Below are 19,004 nucleotides of genomic sequence, written 5' to 3'. Positions count from 1 at the left end.
GTGGGAGGGATGGGGTGGCTGGGTGATAGACATTGGGGAAGGTATGTGCTATGGTGAGCGCTGTGAATTGTGTAAGACTGTTGAATCACAGACCTGTACCTCTGAAACAAATAATGCATTATAGGTTAAAAAAAAGTAGGAAGGGAAAAATGAAGGGGGGGAAATCGGAGGGGGAGACGAACCATGAGAGACTATGGACTCTGAGAAACAAACTGAGGGTTTTAGAGGGGAGGGGGTGGGGGGATGGGTTAGCCTGGTGATGGGTATTAAGGAGGGCACGTATTGAATGGAGCACTGGATGTTATACGCAAACAATGAATCATGGAACACTACATCAAAAACTAATGATGTATGGTGACATAACAATAAAATAAAATTTAAAAATAAAATAAAATTAATTAATTTAAAAAAGAAGACTAGACTTTACACATAAGGGTAGTTTTCATAAAATCTTAAATAATAAGAGAAACTATGACTCAAGTGTTTTTATATTCAGCCAAGTTGAAATATCACAAGCATATAGTAATTCAGGTAATAGAGCATCTTTGAGCTATTTAAAAAAGTTTTGACAGGGCGCCTGGGTGGCTCAGTTGGTTAAGCGACTGCCTTCGGCTCAGGTCATGATCCTGGAGTCCCGGGATCGAGTCCCGCATCGGGCTCCCTGCTCAGCGGGGGGTCTGCTTCTCCCTCTGCCCTCTTCCCTCTCGTGCTCTCTGTCTCTCATTCTCTTTCTCTCAAATAAATAAATAAAATCTTTAAAAAAATAAATAAATAAATAAATAAAAAATAAAAAAGTTTTGACAAACTCAACCTATTACAAAAGATAATAATGACTCCATTAAATCAGTGGGGGATAGAAGGGTGGTTTTGTTTCGCAGGTGACATCTGGCAGTGTTTGAAAACATCCTAGTTTGTCATAACTAGGCTAGTTCAACAGGCATCCTAGTATGGAGAGGTCAAGAATGTTGCTAATCAACGTACAGTACACAAGACAGCCCCGGGGCCACAACAAGGAATTACAAACATGACCATATTTATAAGAACAAGTCATTATCTTTTTAGGTTGTATAACAATTCTTTTTTTTTTCCAAGTTGTTGGATAAGCTTCCTCTGAAAGCACAACAAATGTCCTGAGTTTTGTAGTAACACCATTTATAAAGTGAACTAAATTAATGTATCCCTGTTCTCTGGGCATTCTGGAACCTGTTGGCCCATGCTGACATCCAGGCACAGTATTCACAGCCTGTTCAAACAAGAATGTATATACCCTTAGAGAGGTGGTGAGTAAAGAAAACAGCCAGGGAGTTAACTACTTCCTAGGAAACATAAGCTTGACTGACGGTCATAGGAGTTCAAACCTGGCTTGAATAATGGAAAAGAAGTCCAGAACTCATGGTGGGCAAAACTGTCCCTATTTGGAATGAAGTAACAGAAAAAAGAACACATGGAAAAGAATGGTTTGTAATCTTTCTTAGAGAGAAAGTAAGGAAAGGTATTTCTCTTTTTTATAAAAAGCCTCAGTAAAAGAAAATATATAACCATATTAATAGCTTTTCAAGTATTTTTTAATGTTGCTATAGTAAATAGAAAAATTGTTAGTTTACTTAAACTGGAATGAAAATCATTGAGTTCTTCTAGAATGTCAGTATAATATAACTCTATGCCAAAAATCAGTTTGTTACCTCTCATTGCACTTAGTGGGCCATGCTCTAGAAAGGGCTGCGGCAACACTTCCCAAGAATGAGAAACCTAATAGAAAACTCAAGCACAGAAAGAAGACTGAATTGTTTCACTTTCCAATTTATTATGTGTGTACATACCTATTTTCTTTCTCTTCTGTGGTCTTATGAATATATCTGTCTAGGTTTCTTGAATATCATGATATAACTTCCACCACAATGCTTTTGATTCTGAAAGGAGTTTAGAACATTTAATACCTTTTCTTCTTTTTCATTGAAAAAGGCAAAGTAGATTTAAGAAAACCGAAAGTTTTAGGACGCAGTTTCTGAAATCAAATTCATTTGGAAAGATCAAATTGTGATTTAAAGAGAGATTATCAAGTTGGCTTTGAATTTGTGTTTTTTGTACAGGAGGTATAGGTTCATATATTTCACTACACTATTATAAATTAAATATAGTTTCACTTTATTCACTTTTTCTCCTAAGTTTTTATCTGTCATCATGTTCTATCTGCAGTTTGGAAACTAGTCCCATAACCGATACTGATCTTGCAAAGAGAACTGTCTTCCAAAGATCATACTCAGTTGTTGCTTCTGAATATGATAAACAACACTCCATTTTACCTGCACGAGTTAAAGCCATTCCTAGAAGAAGAGTTAACAGTGGAGACACTGGTAAGTATAAAGATAAAAAGAAAGATTGTGTGGTCCAAATGGTTTTATTTGTAGATATTTTTTTTTAATCTAGTTTTTGAGGGGTGCCTGGATGGCTCAGTCATTAAGCATCTGCCTTTGGCTCAGGTCATGATCCCAGGGTCCTGGGATTGAGCCCCACATCGGGCTCCCTGCTCCGCGGGAAGCCTGCTTCTCCCTTTCCCACTCCCCCTGCTTGTGTTCCCTCTCTCACTGTGTCTCTCTCTGTCAAATAAATAAATAAAAATATTAAAAATAAATAAAATAAAATCTAGTTTTTGAAAGGAAATGGATTAATTTTAAATTGTGGTTGACATTCCTTTTATGTGACACACCCAAAAGTATGCCTGTCTGAATTTTGCATCTCGGTTGGAAGAGACACCTAGAGACCATCCAGTGATAACTCAAGAATAAGTTGACCTTTAAAATCTTACCCATTAGGTTCTAAGCCAAATGTTGCCACCATTATCCCTTCTACTAAGTTTCAGTGAACTAGTAGTTCCAGTGACTTACACTTTCACAATTATATTCTCATTCCTAATAGAAGCTTCTAACTCTTGGAGCTACTTCCACTCTGAATAGATAATGTGGGGATATAAGTAGCTCTTAATCAGTAAAAAAGTTAAATAATCTGGACTAGTTGGTATCAATAGCCCCAAAATAGAGCTGCTTGATTCTATGTCAAGAATAAAGAAAGAAATCCAAGAGAAAAGGATAATATGATGATTTATCAGGCAGCCCACTTAACTAAAATGAAGATTCTGTGTAAGATTTATAGATAGGTAATTATATATCATATATAGATTCCACTTAGGGAAAAAATACAATACTTAGCTTTTAGAGTGTTTTAGCAAGCATGAACTTTAGATTCAGCCCTGAATTCAAAAAACAGTGCGACAACTTAATAGCTACATGATTTTAGGAAAGTAAGATATTTATCTTTTGGGATGCCTGGGTGGCTCAGTTGGCTAAGCGTCTGCCTTCAGCTCAGGTCATGATCCCAGAATCCTGGGATGGAGTCCTGCATCGGGCTCCTTGCTCAACAGGGAGCCTGCTTCTCCCTCTCTCTCTGCCACTCCTCCAGCTCATGCTCACACGCTCTCTCTCTGTCTCTCTCTGACAAATAAGTAAAATCTTTTAAAAAAAAGTATTTAATCCTTCTCAGCCTCAGTAAAAATTGAAGTTGTTACGATTTGTGTCACATGCAAAAAAAAAAAAAAAAAAACCCTAAGATGCTAGTGAATAAGCTAGATACTGTTATTTTTAATATCATCTTAAATATATTAATTGTATGTATTATCTATGAAAGTTAATTTTTTTTTTTTTTTTTAATAACTAGAAGTTGGTTCTTCCCTCTTGAGACATCCATCTCCTGAGCTTTCCCGGCTAATCTCAGCCCACAGCTCTCTTTCCAAAGGAGAACGAAATTTCCAATGGCCAGTTTTAGCTTTTGTTATACAACATCATGATCTAGAAGGTCTTGAAATAGCAATGAAACAGGCCCTAAGGAAATCTGCTTGCCGAGTTTTTGCTATGGAGGTATGAATACATTAATGGGGTTATTGATTCATTGATCATACATATCATTTGATGACTTTTTTTTGTGTTAGCTCCTTTTCTACCCAACAGAAAGTTCAAAAAATTAAGAGACATTAGCCAATCAAAAATATCAAATGTTCACATCAAAATTAAACTTTGTTTATGAATATAAATGAATATAGAGGTCCATATTTAAGCACTCTAAAGAAATTTATTTCTGCACTGCTTTATTGTTTGAATCCTGTTAGTATCTTTTTTAAAAAAGCTTTTTGTAATAAGGATGTCATTTCAGATAGAAGAATCATGAAAAAGAGATAACAAGTAGAGCTTTTGAGTTATAAATTTAACTATAATAACTTTCCTGAGTCTATTCTCTGGAAATGATAGAATTGCTATCTATCATATTTTTATATATATTATATATATTTTTTTTAGTCTTTTTTGTCATGAATATAATAAATAACCTGCCACTTCATTGATGATGGGAACAATGTAAATACATTTAAGTATATATAGCTTGTACAGACTTGAGAAACATTTTGTGTTATCCTAAATGCAAGTTGGGAAAAAAAATGTGCTTCGGCAAATTAATATGAAGATGAATTTTTGAAATAAAAAGTGGTTTGAAAAATATTTGTGTTACATTTCATAAGTATTATTTTTCCTATTATGTTTTTTACTTGGAACCAAAATTATTGACTATTTTAAGTTCAGTGTGTTTTCAATGAAATGAAGGTCAGATGTGTTTAGTATCTTTCCTTGAAACACTTGGTCCATGGAGTACTTTGTTTCTTACTCAGAATGTTTACTCGCATATTTTCTTTTTATCTTTGACTCATTTAACCATCATTCGTTCAGGCTTTCAACTGGCTTCTGTGTAATGTCATCCAGACGACTTCTCTACATGATATTCTGTGGCATTTTGTGGCATCTTTGACGCCTGCCCCAGTGGAACCAGAGGAAGAAGAGGATGAGGAAAATAAAACAAACAAAGAAAATGCAGAACAAGTAAGTGAGATTTTGGGGGCTTCTCAATTGTCCATATTTTTATAGAAGAGTAGAACCATCTTCAGATAATGCAATAATATGCTTGAGCTCATTCACAAATTATATAACCTAAAGGCAAGAATAAAATTTCAGTGCTGTGGGCAGTATATTCACTCTATTTAGTGAAAGTTTTTTCTCCAGGAAAGATGAGATCATTCAGTTCTGATTTCTCACTGTAAGACAGATAACCAGGGCAACATTATTCTATGGAAAATCTATCTACTTCACAACATTGCTATAAGTTGGCAGAGAGTAAAAATATACCGTGTAGGGACATGAAATTTAAAAATGTTTGCTTGGCTAGAAAGGACTTGGATTTTATAGGAAGCAATCTGCATAATGGAAAGGCATTGACTAGAACCCTAGAAACCTGGGTGCTAGCCCCATTTCCACCTCTGTAACAGTGTGACTGTGGGCCTCATTTCCGTATCTGTAAAGGGAAAACTAGACAGCATTTAATTCACTTGGAGGCATCCTAAATTATATGCTTAATATTTTATGATTAATTTCCAAGGATATCAAGCAACATCATCATAGCCAAAGTCTTAAAACTCAGAAGGAAACAAAGTATCATGAGTAAGAACTAGTAGAAACAAGAGGCAAGGGAAATAGACATTCAACAATTTCAGTGGTTCTAATTGATCTCTTTATAGTATAGCTATGTTTAATGTGTTTAAAGAAATAAAAGACAAACTTTAAAATATAATAATGTAAGAACTGTAAGAATGACGGATTTGAAAAAGAACTAAATAATTAACATGTAAGAATTATATATTAGTATAATAATTAATGTAAAAAAAAAAGCAGTGAACCAAAAAAAATCAGTTCTGAAATTTACAGCAGATTAGTCAAAAAATTGGTGAATTGTAAAAGAGACCTGAAGAAATCATCCAGAATAAAACAAAAAAAATGAATTGCTTTAAAAAGTGAAAAATATGAGAAGGTGTAACATTTATCTAATTGGAATTCCAGAAAGCGAGGATAGACAGAATGGAAAAGAGGTACTATTTGAAGTGTTGATACCTGAGAATTGTCCAGAATTGATTACAAATGACAATGCATTGAATCAGGAAGCCCAGGGAGCCCCAGGGAAAATAAAAAGAAATCATGGTGGGCAAATCATAGTGAATTATCTGAACAAGCAAAACAAAGAGCAGGCCTTTAAAGCAGCCACAGAGGAAAAAAATTACACTTAAAGTAGGGATAGTGAGAATGACAGCTGAGTTTTCAGTAACAATATTGCAAGTTATAAGACAGTGAACTTTTTTTAAAAGGCAATCAATTGATATTTTCAGTGTGCTAAGAGGAAATAACTGTCAATCCAGTGAATCTATCTTTGTAGAAGAAGGGCAAAATAAAGATATTTTCAGAAAATAAACACAAATAGATATTTGCCACAAATAGACTGTTAGAAAGGAAAATTGTAATGCGCTTCAGTTACAAGAGGAGATCTCACATGGAATATCTGAGAATGAAAAGAAAAGAAAGTGTTACTTCTTAACAAAGACTGTATAAAAAGTGACAATGTGTAATGGGAATGATTTTTAAAACTTAGTACCAAAATACAGGCAGCAGTACCATATACATGAGGAGGCAGGTGTGAGTGTTCAGTGGGTTGATAATGATTTTGATTAGCTTTAGCTTAAGTTGAGTGTGTGTCATTACCCAAAGAATAGAAATAGAGTGTATAGGGAGAAGGCACCTGGCTGGCTTGCTCGGTGGAGTGTGTGACTCTTGATCTCAGGGTTGTGAGTTCAAGCCCCACATTAGGCATAGAGATGACTTAAAAATAAAATCTTTAAAAAAAAAAAGAAATAGAGTGTGTAATTTCCAAACTCATAGAGAAATGGAAAAAAAAGAACTCAACCCCTCCCCAAGAGGGAAAACAAAATAGAAAAAGTGGTACAAATAGAAAGTAACATATTAGAAATAAGTACAAAGAAGACTAAATCTTCCATTTAAAAGACAAAAATTGGGATGCCTGGGTAGCTCAGTCGGTTTAGCGTCCCAACTTGTGATTTTGGCTCAGGTCATGATCTCAGGGTCATGAGATAGAGCCCTGTGTGGAGCCCTATGCTCCATGTGGAGTCTGCTTCTCTGTCTCTGCCCCTCCCCCGCCCCGCCCCCGAGCACACACACTCTGTCTCTCTCTCAAATAAGTAAGTCTTTTTAAAAAATAAATAAGGGGCGCCTGGGTGGCCCAGTTGGTTGGAGCCTTCAGCTCAGGTCATGATCTCAGGGTCCTGGGATTGAGTTCTGCATCAGACTCACTGCTTATCAGGAGTCTGCTTCTCCCTCTCCCTTTGCACTTCCCCACTGCTCATGCTCTCTCTCCCTCACTCTCAAATAAATAAATAAAATCTTTTAAAAAATAAATTAAATAAAAAATAATTGTCAGAATAGATGAAAAAACAAAAGGTAGTTGCTGTTTATAAGCATTACATCTAAAACATAAGCATCCAGGAAGATTAAAAGGGGAAGTTTAGAAAAAGATATACTGGACAAACACCAAACAAAATAAAGTTGGTGTGACTCTTTTTAACATCAGAAAAAAAAGAAAGCTTTAAGACAAAATTAATAATAGGGATAAAAAAGCTTTCTACAAAATGATGAACAGTTCTAAACATGTATGTATCAATAATATAGTCTTTAAAATATTAGGTAAAAATTGACAGAACTGCAAGGGGAAATAAAAAAATCCACAATTACAGTGTAAGATTGTTTCACACCTTTAACAACTAAATATTCCTGCATAAGAAACCACCCTAAAACTCATCAGATGAAAACAGTTGCCTGTTGGCTGACAAATCTGTGCGTGAGGCTCAATTTCTGCATATACATATAGAGTCACCCTGTTAGTAGATTTGTGAGCACACCAGAATTGATACAGATACAGTATTCATTTGTTTGGTGATTTTATTTATGAGTGACCTCATCACTTTTTCCCTAAAAGATAATACAGACATAATTAGTTAATCTTAATGTGTGTTTTGGGTATGATTTGGTTTTGGTTTTATTTACATTTCTGTTACATGACTATCTTTACAGTATACATAACACTTACAAGTATACATAATTTTTTTGTGTGTGGGGAAAGTTCTTTTCAGCATACACACTGATCAACCTGCTTTCACTTTCTGTCTCAGGAGAAAGACACAAGGGTATGCGAACATCCTCTCTCAGATATAGTGATTGCCGGTGAAGCTGCTCATCCTTTACCACACACATTTCACCGCTTACTTCAAACAATCTCCGATCTTATGATGTCCCTCCCCAGTGGCAGTTCATTACAGCAAATGGCCCTAAGGTAATTTTACATCTAAGTGTTCTAGGTACAGTGGAGGAAAGATTTTATGTAATATTCAACTCAAAATGCTCGAAAGACCTTTTTAAATAGTAAGATACAAAGAATCTCTACATTATGTGAATGGTGTTTCACTCATTACTGTCATAATCTAGAATCATCTTCCTTAGCTCACACCTGTTTGCCGCTCTGTAAAATGAGTTTAATACACTTCTTAGTGCTCTGAATTATCAGTCTGTAACAGTTTTCCTCACTTCCCCCCTCTTCTACCCCAGGTCACTTGTCTCAGTGCTACCCAAGAGTAGACTCTTAAATGTCACAAAAGGGAGAGGGAGAATGAAGTCTCAGAAGCAGAAATCAAAATAGGGTTTTGAATTGAAAAGAATTTTGAGAAAAATGGAACCTTAGTTATATACAAGGCAGCTTAAGTCTACCTTGGGGAACATCACCTACTTTTAAGTCTCAGCCTGCTAAGATTTTAACATTACTCCTACATTGTGAACCTTGTTATCAGAGCTACATATGGGGCCACACATATAAATGATTTTTATCCTCCACTGATTTTTATAAGCTGTAAGGTGATGGAGTGATTTGGGGCTACCCACAGCCCTAATGATAAGACCAGCAGAGGGGAGATTGTGTTTCCTCCTCACAAGATTTTTGAAGTGCGGTATGTGTTATATACACTCTGATGAATTAGTATAAAATTATAAGACTAATAAATTTGAGAGGCTGTTTCAGTTGGGATAACACTTGTCTATCTGCGAAATTGATTTATTACCTTTTTTGTTTCTGTAGCCTTGATCTTCATGGCTACAGAAGCAAATTTCTTTATATGTAAATGTATTTTTCTATGTGTAAAATGAGTGAACTTTCTTTAGATCTTACGTTGTTGCAAAGAGGTAGTGCTATTATTCCATGATTTTTTTTTCATTTCTGTTTTTCACCTGGAACATTTAAGATTTTTTGAAATACTAACTACAGAATGCTTTTCCAGGATTTCCTTAGGAATTATTTAATATATTGCTTATGCCTTTTTAGGTGCTGGAGTCTGAAATTCAAGCAGTCTGATCACCAGTTCCTCCATCAGAGTAATGTCTTTCATCACATTAACAATATTTTGTCAAAATCAGATGATGGAGACAGTGAAGAAAGTTTTAGCATCAGTATTCAGTCTGGCTTTGAAGCCATGAGTCAGGTCAGTCATTTACCACCTGTTCTGTGTTATCCCGCTAACATTCAACAGTGTACAGAAGGAGAAACTGCAAGTTACTCCTAAACAATCTGATTCATTTGTTTCTTACCTTATGTCTTGTTTGTTTTATTATCATGAAAGATTTCCATTTCAGTGTTGTAGTAACGTACATTTGTTTCTGGTAGGAATTGTGCATAGTAATGTGCTTAAAGGACTTAACCAGCATTGTTGACATAAAAACTTCAAGCCGACCTGCCATGATTGGCAGTTTGACAGATGGTTCTACAGAAACCTTTTGGGAATCAGGAGATGAGGATAAAAACAAAACTAAGAACATCACCATCAACTGTGTGAAAGGAATCAATGCCCGCTACGTATCTGTCCATGTGGACAATTCCCGAGATCTTGGGGTAAGAAAGGAAACTTGATTTTTCGCTCATTAGTTCTTTTCAGACCCTTGATGACCATGCCCTGTCATTTTGGAGCTTAGCAAAAAGATTTTCATGTGGAACTTCACCAACCAAACAACATTTTTATGTTTCCCAAATAAATCTTAAATCTAAAAACAGATGAAGAGGACTGGGGCACTGTGGAATACCAATTCTAAAAAGAGGTGTGATTACAGATAACACCATGGCTCCAGCTAAGCAGAGTAAATGAATGCCCTATAACTGCCTACCCGAGTGCCCTTGTTTCAGCTCTTCTCTTGGCCTGAAGTCCTCTCCTTAAACTCTGCCTATCAGATTCCTCCCAGAATCTCGAAAGACCAGGAGAAAAATCCTCTCCCAGTACATCTTCTATAAAAATTACTCTTTCCAGGGCGCCTGGGTGGCTCAGTCGGTTAAGTATCTGCCTTCGGCTCAGGTCATGATCCCAGGGTTCTGGGATCAAGCCCCACATTAGGCTCCCTGCTCAGCGGGGAGCCTGCTTCTCCCTCTCCTCCCTGCTCGTGATCTCTCTCACTATCTCTGTTGCTATCTCTGTCTGGCTCTCTCAAATAAATAAAATCTTTTTTAAAAAATTACTCTCTCTCTTCTCTAGGTTCTTTTTTATATTACTCTGATGGCACTTAATACACTTTGACCTATTGTGTAATTAGCTCTCAGTTTCCAGCCCTAACCCTTAGCTGTCATGGCAGTGTTGGTGGGGTATCTAGACTAACCTGAACAGTCATAATTTATATTCTTCCTAGCACTATTCTGTTCACATGTTTCAACTGAGTTAAGTACTCCTTTACAAAAGGCAGTCAACAAAGGAAAAAGAGGCCTATTTACTTGAGTGTTAAGAACCAAGAAGAAGGCACCAGTTGCCAAACCCACATGCTTCTATCCCCATTCCTGGGGAAGGATACTCCTTAGAATTTTTCCCTCAGAATGGGTGTGGCTTGCTAACAGATACAGTATTAATAAATCCCCTTTGACCATTGCCAAGCTTCTCCCATCCCATTCATGTATTTCCTTTCCCAGAAAGAGCCAGAGTGGTGGGGTTGGGTCTTGGGTAACCCAGATGGAATGCCAGCCTCAGAAGTCCAGTCTGCTATCAGAACACTCCTTGCCATCGATGCGCAGCCACCCCCAACTCCTGTTCCCTGGTAGCAAACAAGAAAAGGGAGTGTAGCTAATATATCATAAGCTTATCTCCTTTTAGGAGCCAAGAGTTTCAATTGGCACAACTACTTTATCTTACTAGAAAGTCAAGTGTAAGAAATCAAAACATTTTTCTAGCTAGAATTTACTGTTCAGTACAAAGTTATCTTTGATTCATGGTATATTTTAAGCCAGGACATATTCTCTGTCAGAAAAATGATTGCAATCAATTTGACATTTTTCCCTTCTAGGGAGATGATTGTAGCAATATTCGATTTTAAAAGCCCTAGTAGGTAAGCCAACATCTGCTTTCCTTTTAAGAAACCTCCTCTAAGTTACATGCATCCTTGAGGCTGGTGTACCTCTGTGTCCCCACCTGCCCACACCACCAGTGCCTTATGCACGGCAGTTGTTGGAATTGCATCAGCCTAGAGCTGTTATATAGCTAAGTATGCAGTTCTCTAAGGAATTAATGTGCTAATCTGTTTCTTGATGTGCCTCACATAAAAGTTACTTAACGTTAAGGTCTCTGGCTCTAGTACCAGCATGATTCTTTTCAGTACTTAAAGATACTGAACTTCTGCGGCTGCCTTCGGCTCAGGTCATGATCCCAGGGTCCTGGGATCGAGTCCCGCATCGGGCTCCCTGCTCTGCAGGGAGCCTGCTTCTCCCTCTCCCTCTGCCTACTTGTGTTCTCTCTCTTATCTGTCAAATAAATAAATAAAATCTTTAAAAAAAAAAAAAAGATACTGAACTTCTGTTCGTATTTATTTCATGTGTTAATGTTCCTTCTCTAGTGTGGCAAGGACCTCGAGAGGATAGAACCCATCATTCTCATATATCCTTCTCCAAGTCTGTAAGGCAGTCTGGGTACATTGTGACACTCACAAGTATTTGTTGATTAAGCCACCTGCCTTCCTTGCTTTTACCTCCAGAAGCAAGGAAAGTATAGCAGAGAGAGTGGGACAAGAGTGACAGAGTTGTTGAAAGGTCTCATGATAGAGATAGAATTTAAATCTTTAGACTTTGGGGGCACCTGGGTGGCTCAGTCGGTTAAGCAGCTGCCTTCGGCTCAGGTCATGATCCCGGGGGTCCTGGGATTGAGCCCGCGTTAGGCTCCCTGCTCAGCGGGGAGTCTGCTTGTCCCTCTGCCCCTACCCCGCTCATGCTCTCTCTCTCTCTCTTTCAAATAAATAAAATCTTTAATAAAAATAAATAAACAAATCTCTAGACTTTGGATAAAAAGAGGGAATGCCAAGCTCCTCTTTCAGAGCCCATGGAGACTGAAGGCAGAATTTGTGAGAATAAGACAAGACTGGGGTTGGTTGTAAGAAAGTGGTTGGTCGGGCAGAGGGAGTGAGATCAGTTAGGAAGAAAGATGACAGAGTTAATGTGATATTGGTAGGCTTTAAGAAATCATTGTAAATTCAGGAGCAGGAATATGGAATAATAATTGTTGTGAATTGTCTATTTTAGAATAAAGTTACCTCAATGACCTTCTTAACTGGCAAAGCAGTAGAAGATTTGTGCAGGATCAAGCAGGTAATTAAAATTTTGTCATTAAATGTTTTGCTACCTAGGGAGAAATTCTTCTCAGCCTTTACTGTTAAATTCTAATTTTGGCATGCTACCAAAGTATTATAGAAAATCATCTGTTTACAAAACACTAAACTGACAAATAGTCCAGATATAGGAACATTTACAACCATCCCTGTGCTAAACATCTTATCCGTTAGTGCCCTAAATGTTCTCCTGTCATGAGTGATTATACTGTACCTACAGTCCTCCACTCTGCCTCCAGCTCCTTACAAAGAGTCAGAGTGCCTTAAATACATCATAGATCAATTCACAATCAACACCTACTCTTCAGGTTAAAATGTAGATTATTGTCCTCTAGCCTGAAAATCTATCACTTATAAAACTAAAACTGTATCCAGGCTGCAAGTTGATTTACACACCGTCTCTAGAAACAAGTTAGGTTTTGTTTGGGCATGTATCTGAGATTCTGTATAAACTGACTTGTGTTAGTGAAACTTTACCGAAGCTGTTCTTCTCTAGCTACTTTATCCCATAAATGTTGACCACTTGTTTTGCTTTGTTTTTCGAATCATATTGAAAGAATGAATTGAGATTTTGTATTAAACAAATAGTAAATTTTGTTTTAAAGGCTAAAAAATTTAGGGAAATAATCCTATTCAGTGAGATACTATTTATTTATGCTCAGTGCTCTTTCTAGAAAATTGGCATTATCAATTAAAATAATATCAATTTAGATGTCTATATAAATAATGTAGAAGTCCTAGGTCATTTCTCTTCGACATCAAATACCATAAGAACAGTTTTCATTTTATCAAGTGAATAGTGTCAAAAACCATTTCACAGTGCATTGAAATTTAATCCTTGAAAAAAAGTTATATTCTCAATGAAATGCAGTGAAATAAGGAATCACAAATGTGAAGTAACATATAATTTTTCTTCAAAAGTAAAACATATTAAGTAACTGCACATCAAAAATGTTCATCTTTAAAAAAAAAAAAAAAAATACTTATCTTTAAATGGTGCTTTAATGTGAAGATGCACAAAACAGGGCCCGATGCTGATCTTGTGAGTGTTTCCACTTAGAGTCAGTGTAGGGAAAGGGCAGTCACATAAATTGATTGATGATGTTACTTATAAAACTTATCCCTGGAAAGTACTCAGACCTGCATTTTAATTCTCAACTCCATCTCGTACTGAGAATCCTTCAACCTGTTTTAACCTCATTTCATCTGTATGATAGCTACTATAGTATTACTTACCCTCACAAGGTTTAAGATAATCAGTGTGAAGTAACACAGTAAACCTTGGTCCCTGCGCAAGTCTTTGTGATTTGAGCTTGCTGTTATTAGTGCTAAGTCCAGGACAGTGATAAGAGAGTGAGACAGCTGTATCAGGTTTCTATCCCTTTTCTGTTGTGCTAGGTTGATCTGGATTCCAGGCACATCGGTTGGGTAACAAGTGAACTTCCAGGAGGGGATAATCACATCATCAAGATTGAATTAAAGGGCCCAGAAAATACGCTGAGAGTTCGACAAGTAAAAGTCCTGGGCTGGAAGGATGGCGAAAGCACCAAAATTGCTGGCCAGATTTCAGCCAGCGTGGCCCAGCAAAGGAACTGTGAAGCCGAGACTCTGCGAGTGTTCAGACTTATTACATCTCAAGTGAGTGTCCTCACTACATAACCTAGCACAGGATACCCTGAAATAAAATCTTATTCAATAATAATACCAAAATAGTAACAAAATACTTTGTAAAACAAGTTAGAGATGGCTGGCAACAGATGTGACCCATTTCCTCCTCTTCTCATAGCCCAAAATTCCTGTGTTTCATTTTGCACTCATAACTCTTAAAAGTAGTGGTGTATAGCAAGAATAGCACAGTAATATTATAAAACCTGCAGAATTAGCTCATGCATCCTTTAGCTTTCACACATTGATTCCTTCTCATGTTCCTGTCTTCATCAGGTATTTGGAAAGCTCATCTCTGGAGATGCTGAACCTACACCAGAACAAGAGGAAAAAGCACTACTGTCATCACCTGAAGGAGAGGAAAAAGTATACAATGTATTTATTTGTATTCTAAAAATATTTATTTCCCTTTTCCATTTTCTTATTTTTGTTCAGTGAAATAATCCATCTATTGCCATGTATTTTAATGGATAGGTGATAGTAGTTTATATGCAGTTAATGTTTTTTACTTTAATTAGCAGAAGATGAAGAAACTATCAAAAGAAATTATTTGTTTATATATGATCTAGCTAGTATTGTAAGTAACAAAATTTGCTCTGTTTGATCTGTAAAATCAGCTTAGTCATTTACTGTACTGTACACCATCGATGATCTTCTTCCTCCATTTAATCTGCCCTTCACAGTCCAGTTCAAAAATACTGTCTTCTCCAGGAATCTTCTTTATGTTTCCCCCAACAATATGCAGTTTTCCTTCTGCTAAACTTCATCATAGTTTCTATGAGTCTCTTCTCAATTTCTTTCATATGTTTGTTTATAGACATATTTGTCTCTTCTACTGAATCATAGCTTCTTAAAGACCAAGTGCATATGTGATTTGTCTTTATATCCATGGCATAAAACACACATGCATTCAGTATATTTTTATTGGAATAACTTGTTCTTCATCTTGTTCTTGAAATTTCTTTTAAAGTGTGTTTGCCTTTACTTACTTGGTCTACTCTAAAGCAAGAGGAAAACCTCATCTTTTTCCAAAAAGAGGTCAACCCTGACTGGTCTCAATATTCTTATGTCATTAGATATTACAGATAATCACCTTGGCAGCCTTTTGAAAGATAATTTCAAGGACTTATCTAGTCTAGCCCTATGCCTTCTGATATAGTAATGTCTAAGTCATCCACTCACATCTTTCTATTTGGGATCTGTAGAAAATAAGATTTTATAAACTCTGGTTGTTTCTTTTAGCATCCTGTGGGGATATCATTTGAATGACTGCAAGAGTGTGTGACTATTCATTAAATCAACTGAATTTTAGCAAATGGCAGTTCTGTGCTAAATAACTATGACAATTGGTACCAAGCCCTCAGAAAGTTTGTGTTCCGTTCTTAGATATGAACCTTTAAACACACACCCCAAAAAAGAAATCAGTAGGGATACTATGTAGCATATAATCAATTTTTTATGTACGTGAAAACATTGTGCATTTCACAGGTTTTCAGAGTACATTAGAAGTATTGTGCCCTGCAGTGTCAAAAGAGGCTTTTGGTAGGTATTGGGTATGACTTGGACCTGAAAGGGAATGGGTCAGAGTTAGATTGACAGAGGGGATGGGAGCAGGGCTCACTGAGAGGCTGGCCTAATAGTAGGAGTGTGCAGGTTGAGATGTTAAGGTTGATTGGGAAAGTTTATGCTAGTGGTAAGATGCCCATGAAGTAGCATAATTATTAAGAGAATCATTTTTTATGTCAGGTTTTTAAAGTAGAATTTAGATAAGGAAAAAATTCATCCTTTTAAACTGTATTGTTTGATGAATTTTTGTAAATTTTTTGGTGTAAGTTGTTAATAATATGTGCTTATTATCCTTTTAATATCAACAGTATCTGTAGTGATGTGTCTTCTTTTATTACTTCTTTCCATTTGTTTGCTTTGTGTTTGATTTGTTCTCTTTCTAGTTTCAAAGACGAGATCTTTCTTTTTTTCATATAAGTAATGGTACAGTTTTCTTAGCACTGCTTTAGTTGAGTGTCACAAATTTGGTATGTTGGTTATATTTTTTTTCATTTCATTTAGTTCAGAATACTTTTTTATTTCTATTTCGATTTCTTCTTTGACCCCTGGATAATTTAGAAGTTTCTTGTTAATTTCTAAATATTTGGGGATTTTTCAAATAGCTTTCTATTACTAATTTCTAGTGTAATTCATAGCAGTCAAAGAATATACTTTGTATAATTTCAGTCCTTTTAAAATTGTTAAGATTTAAATTCTGACTCATATTTTAGTGAATGTCCACATGCACTTGAAAAGAACTTGAACTCTGCTTTTGTTCTGTGAGGGGGTTCTATAAATATCAATTCAAGTTGGTTGATACTTTTGTTCAAGTCTTCAAGAGCTTTACTGATTTTTGGTTGCTCATCTACTTGTTTTGTCAAGTGCAGAGAAAGTTTTGAAGTGTCCAGCTATTTGGATTTGTCTGTTTGGATTTTAGTTTACCTGGTTGCAAACCTTAGCTGTCCAATGGATACCAAAAATTATATGGTTTTGTAGATTATCAGCTTCTTCTCATTGTTAAAGTGGGCATTACATTCTCTTGTAGCTTTCTTTATCCTAAGAAAAGTGAAGCTAAGAGTCATTTTTTATTCTTAGAAGAGTAGCTTTGCCTCACTTTTCTTACCTGTAAAATAAAACATCATATTTACCTAATGGGCTTGTTGTGAAGATTAAGAGTATGTGTATGTGATAACTATATAGCTGTGTATCTATACCTTAGGAGAGTGCCATTCACATAATAAGCACTATAAAATGTCAGCCTTTGTCTCTTCTTATGAAATGTTTCTTTGACTCCTGTTAGTGGTAGATTAGCCTAATCTAAGAACACCATTATAGAGTTTTGTTAGGAAATTTCCCTTTTAACCAAATACCATTTTCTGAGTTCTAAAAACTAAATGTAGGATACTCACAATTTAGAAATAGATGTAATCAAAGTAGCCCAAATTGACAGATTAAAGAAGCTCATGAAAAGAAAGTATGCTTCTCTGGATTTCTTAAATTCAGAAATTTTGCCTTTTTTTTTTTTTTATGGTCGACCTTAACCAATAGTGGTTTCTTCAGACTTTATCCTTTGTCTTAGTGTTACAGACCTCAATTTAAAATAAATTCACCTTATAAAAATACCTGCATAGTTATTTCTCAAGATACTTTAAGATCAAATATACAAATTTTATTCAAAGAGCCTGGGTTTTTTTTTTTCTCCCCCCTTTTCCTATGTAAAGGCAACATCAGATGCCGACCTGAAAGAACATATGGTTGGAATCATATTCAGCAGGAGTAAGCTGACTAATTTACAAAAACAGGTTGGTAAATAGCCATTTCATTGTCTTCATCAGTTTTTGTTTTTAGGGTGTAAGTGTTTTCCAAAATTTATGGAGGCTTTTTTATGCTGACTCTTTCATAGGTCCTATAGAATGTGTCTGCCTTTTTCCAGAGAGGAAGGAGTATATTGGCATACCTGCATCACTTTAAAGATTTTGTTATGAATGTTAACTTTCTTACCTTGCTGCTCTTTGTTATTTCTCATTTTCAGGTAGATTGTTTCATTTTGGTGTCAAATATCCAGCTACATCAAATTTCATTTGCATTTTCTGTATTCCTTTTCCCACTGTTTTTTTGTGTGTTGGTTGATTTTTTTTTTTTCTGAGCAATTATAGTGTTAACTAAATCAGTGTTAATATTTTTAATTATAAGTAGATGGAGTAGTGCTAGATTGTTCATATAATGGGGTACCTACATAACATAATAATTAGCCCTTCAAAAGTCAAATAAAACACTGGCTTTACATTAGCCCATCATTTTAACTTTCAACATCATTAAATCTTGTTTAAATAAATAAATTTATCTGTGCTTTATCTTTTTAACAGTGTTTCACTGAATCTTAGATGCTACCAGTTATAAAATGTGCTGTTATCTCATGTATCACTAAAAAAAGAAAATTTGCTGCCAATTACATTGTGAATGCCATCAATTATAAAACACATTATGAATAGAAATATTAATAATATGTGGAAGGAAAATATGCCTTAGAAGTGATAAAATATGGTAATTTGCTTTGATTAATTTGATGTCTTAAACCACAGGCAGGGGTATTGGTAACTTGTATATAAATAGTTTCTACATAGTAGTTGATTTAAATATTATGATTTTTATTCATGGTTCTGCTAGTTTTTCTTAATTGTTTTTAAGATGAGTTAAGAAAATAGTATAATGGAGAATTAATGGGGAGAAAGTATTAAATTGAGTACCAACTAATATTCTTGTCTTTTTTTTTTACTAGAAGTAGTAAATCAGATTTACAAATATGTTTTTACATTTTCTTTATGTTGTCTTTAAATAGGTGTGTGCTCACATCGTCCAGGCTATTCGCATGGAGGCCACCAGAGTTCGTGAAGAATGGGAACATGCTATATCAAGCAAAGAAAATGCCAATTCTCAGCCCAATGATGAAGATGCCTCCTCTGATGCTTACTGCTTTGAGCTGCTCTCTATGGTCTTAGCCCTGAGTGGCTCTAACGTGGGCCGCCAGTATCTGGCTCAGCAGCTAACTCTGCTCCAGGATCTCTTTTCACTGCTCCATACGGCCTCTCCTCGAGTCCAGAGACAGGTGACTGGTCATACCACCTACCTTTTGGTTTACTTTGTTCCTTGAAACACTGTTAAAAATTATACTATCAAAGAGAATCACCT

The 19,004-nt window shown here is 35.8% G+C and overlaps 2 protein-coding genes across 13 annotated transcripts in view; one reads left to right on the top strand and one right to left on the bottom strand.

Annotated features, from left to right (window-relative positions):
* The window catches only part of SCEL (sciellin), a 732,032-nt gene that overhangs the window by 510,737 nt on the left and 202,291 nt on the right, over positions 1 to 19,004 (bottom strand). The gene's annotated exons all lie outside the window — the stretch shown is intronic.
* Positions 1 to 19,004, top strand: part of MYCBP2 (MYC binding protein 2) — a 254,870-nt gene that overhangs the window by 212,801 nt on the left and 23,065 nt on the right. For 10 of the 12 annotated variants that reach the window (XM_081815062.1, XM_081815063.1, XM_081815067.1 and 7 more), the window contains 11 exons: positions 2,197 to 2,354; positions 3,712 to 3,911; positions 4,770 to 4,919; positions 8,105 to 8,265; positions 9,304 to 9,460; positions 9,643 to 9,867; positions 12,520 to 12,585; positions 14,004 to 14,243; positions 14,547 to 14,645; positions 17,537 to 17,617; positions 18,655 to 18,921. In XM_081815062.1, coding sequence (XP_081671188.1) covers positions 2,197 to 2,354; positions 3,712 to 3,911; positions 4,770 to 4,919; positions 8,105 to 8,265; positions 9,304 to 9,460; positions 9,643 to 9,867; positions 12,520 to 12,585; positions 14,004 to 14,243; positions 14,547 to 14,645; positions 17,537 to 17,617; positions 18,655 to 18,921 — 1,804 coding nt within the window. The remainder of the gene's footprint in view (positions 1 to 2,196; positions 2,355 to 3,711; positions 3,912 to 4,769; positions 4,920 to 8,104; positions 8,266 to 9,303; positions 9,461 to 9,642; positions 9,868 to 12,519; positions 12,586 to 14,003; positions 14,244 to 14,546; positions 14,646 to 17,536; positions 17,618 to 18,654; positions 18,922 to 19,004) is intronic. The other 2 variants (XM_081815070.1, XM_081815059.1) reach the window with 1 other exon arrangement.

This window comes from Leptonychotes weddellii, chromosome 3 (assembly GCF_054177405.1).
Source record: "Leptonychotes weddellii isolate Sample4059 chromosome 3, ASM5417740v2, whole genome shotgun sequence".
Lineage (NCBI taxonomy): Eukaryota > Metazoa > Chordata > Mammalia > Carnivora > Phocidae > Leptonychotes > Leptonychotes weddellii.
Note: the sequence above shows the minus strand (reverse complement) of the source record. Positions and strands in the feature narration are given on the sequence as shown.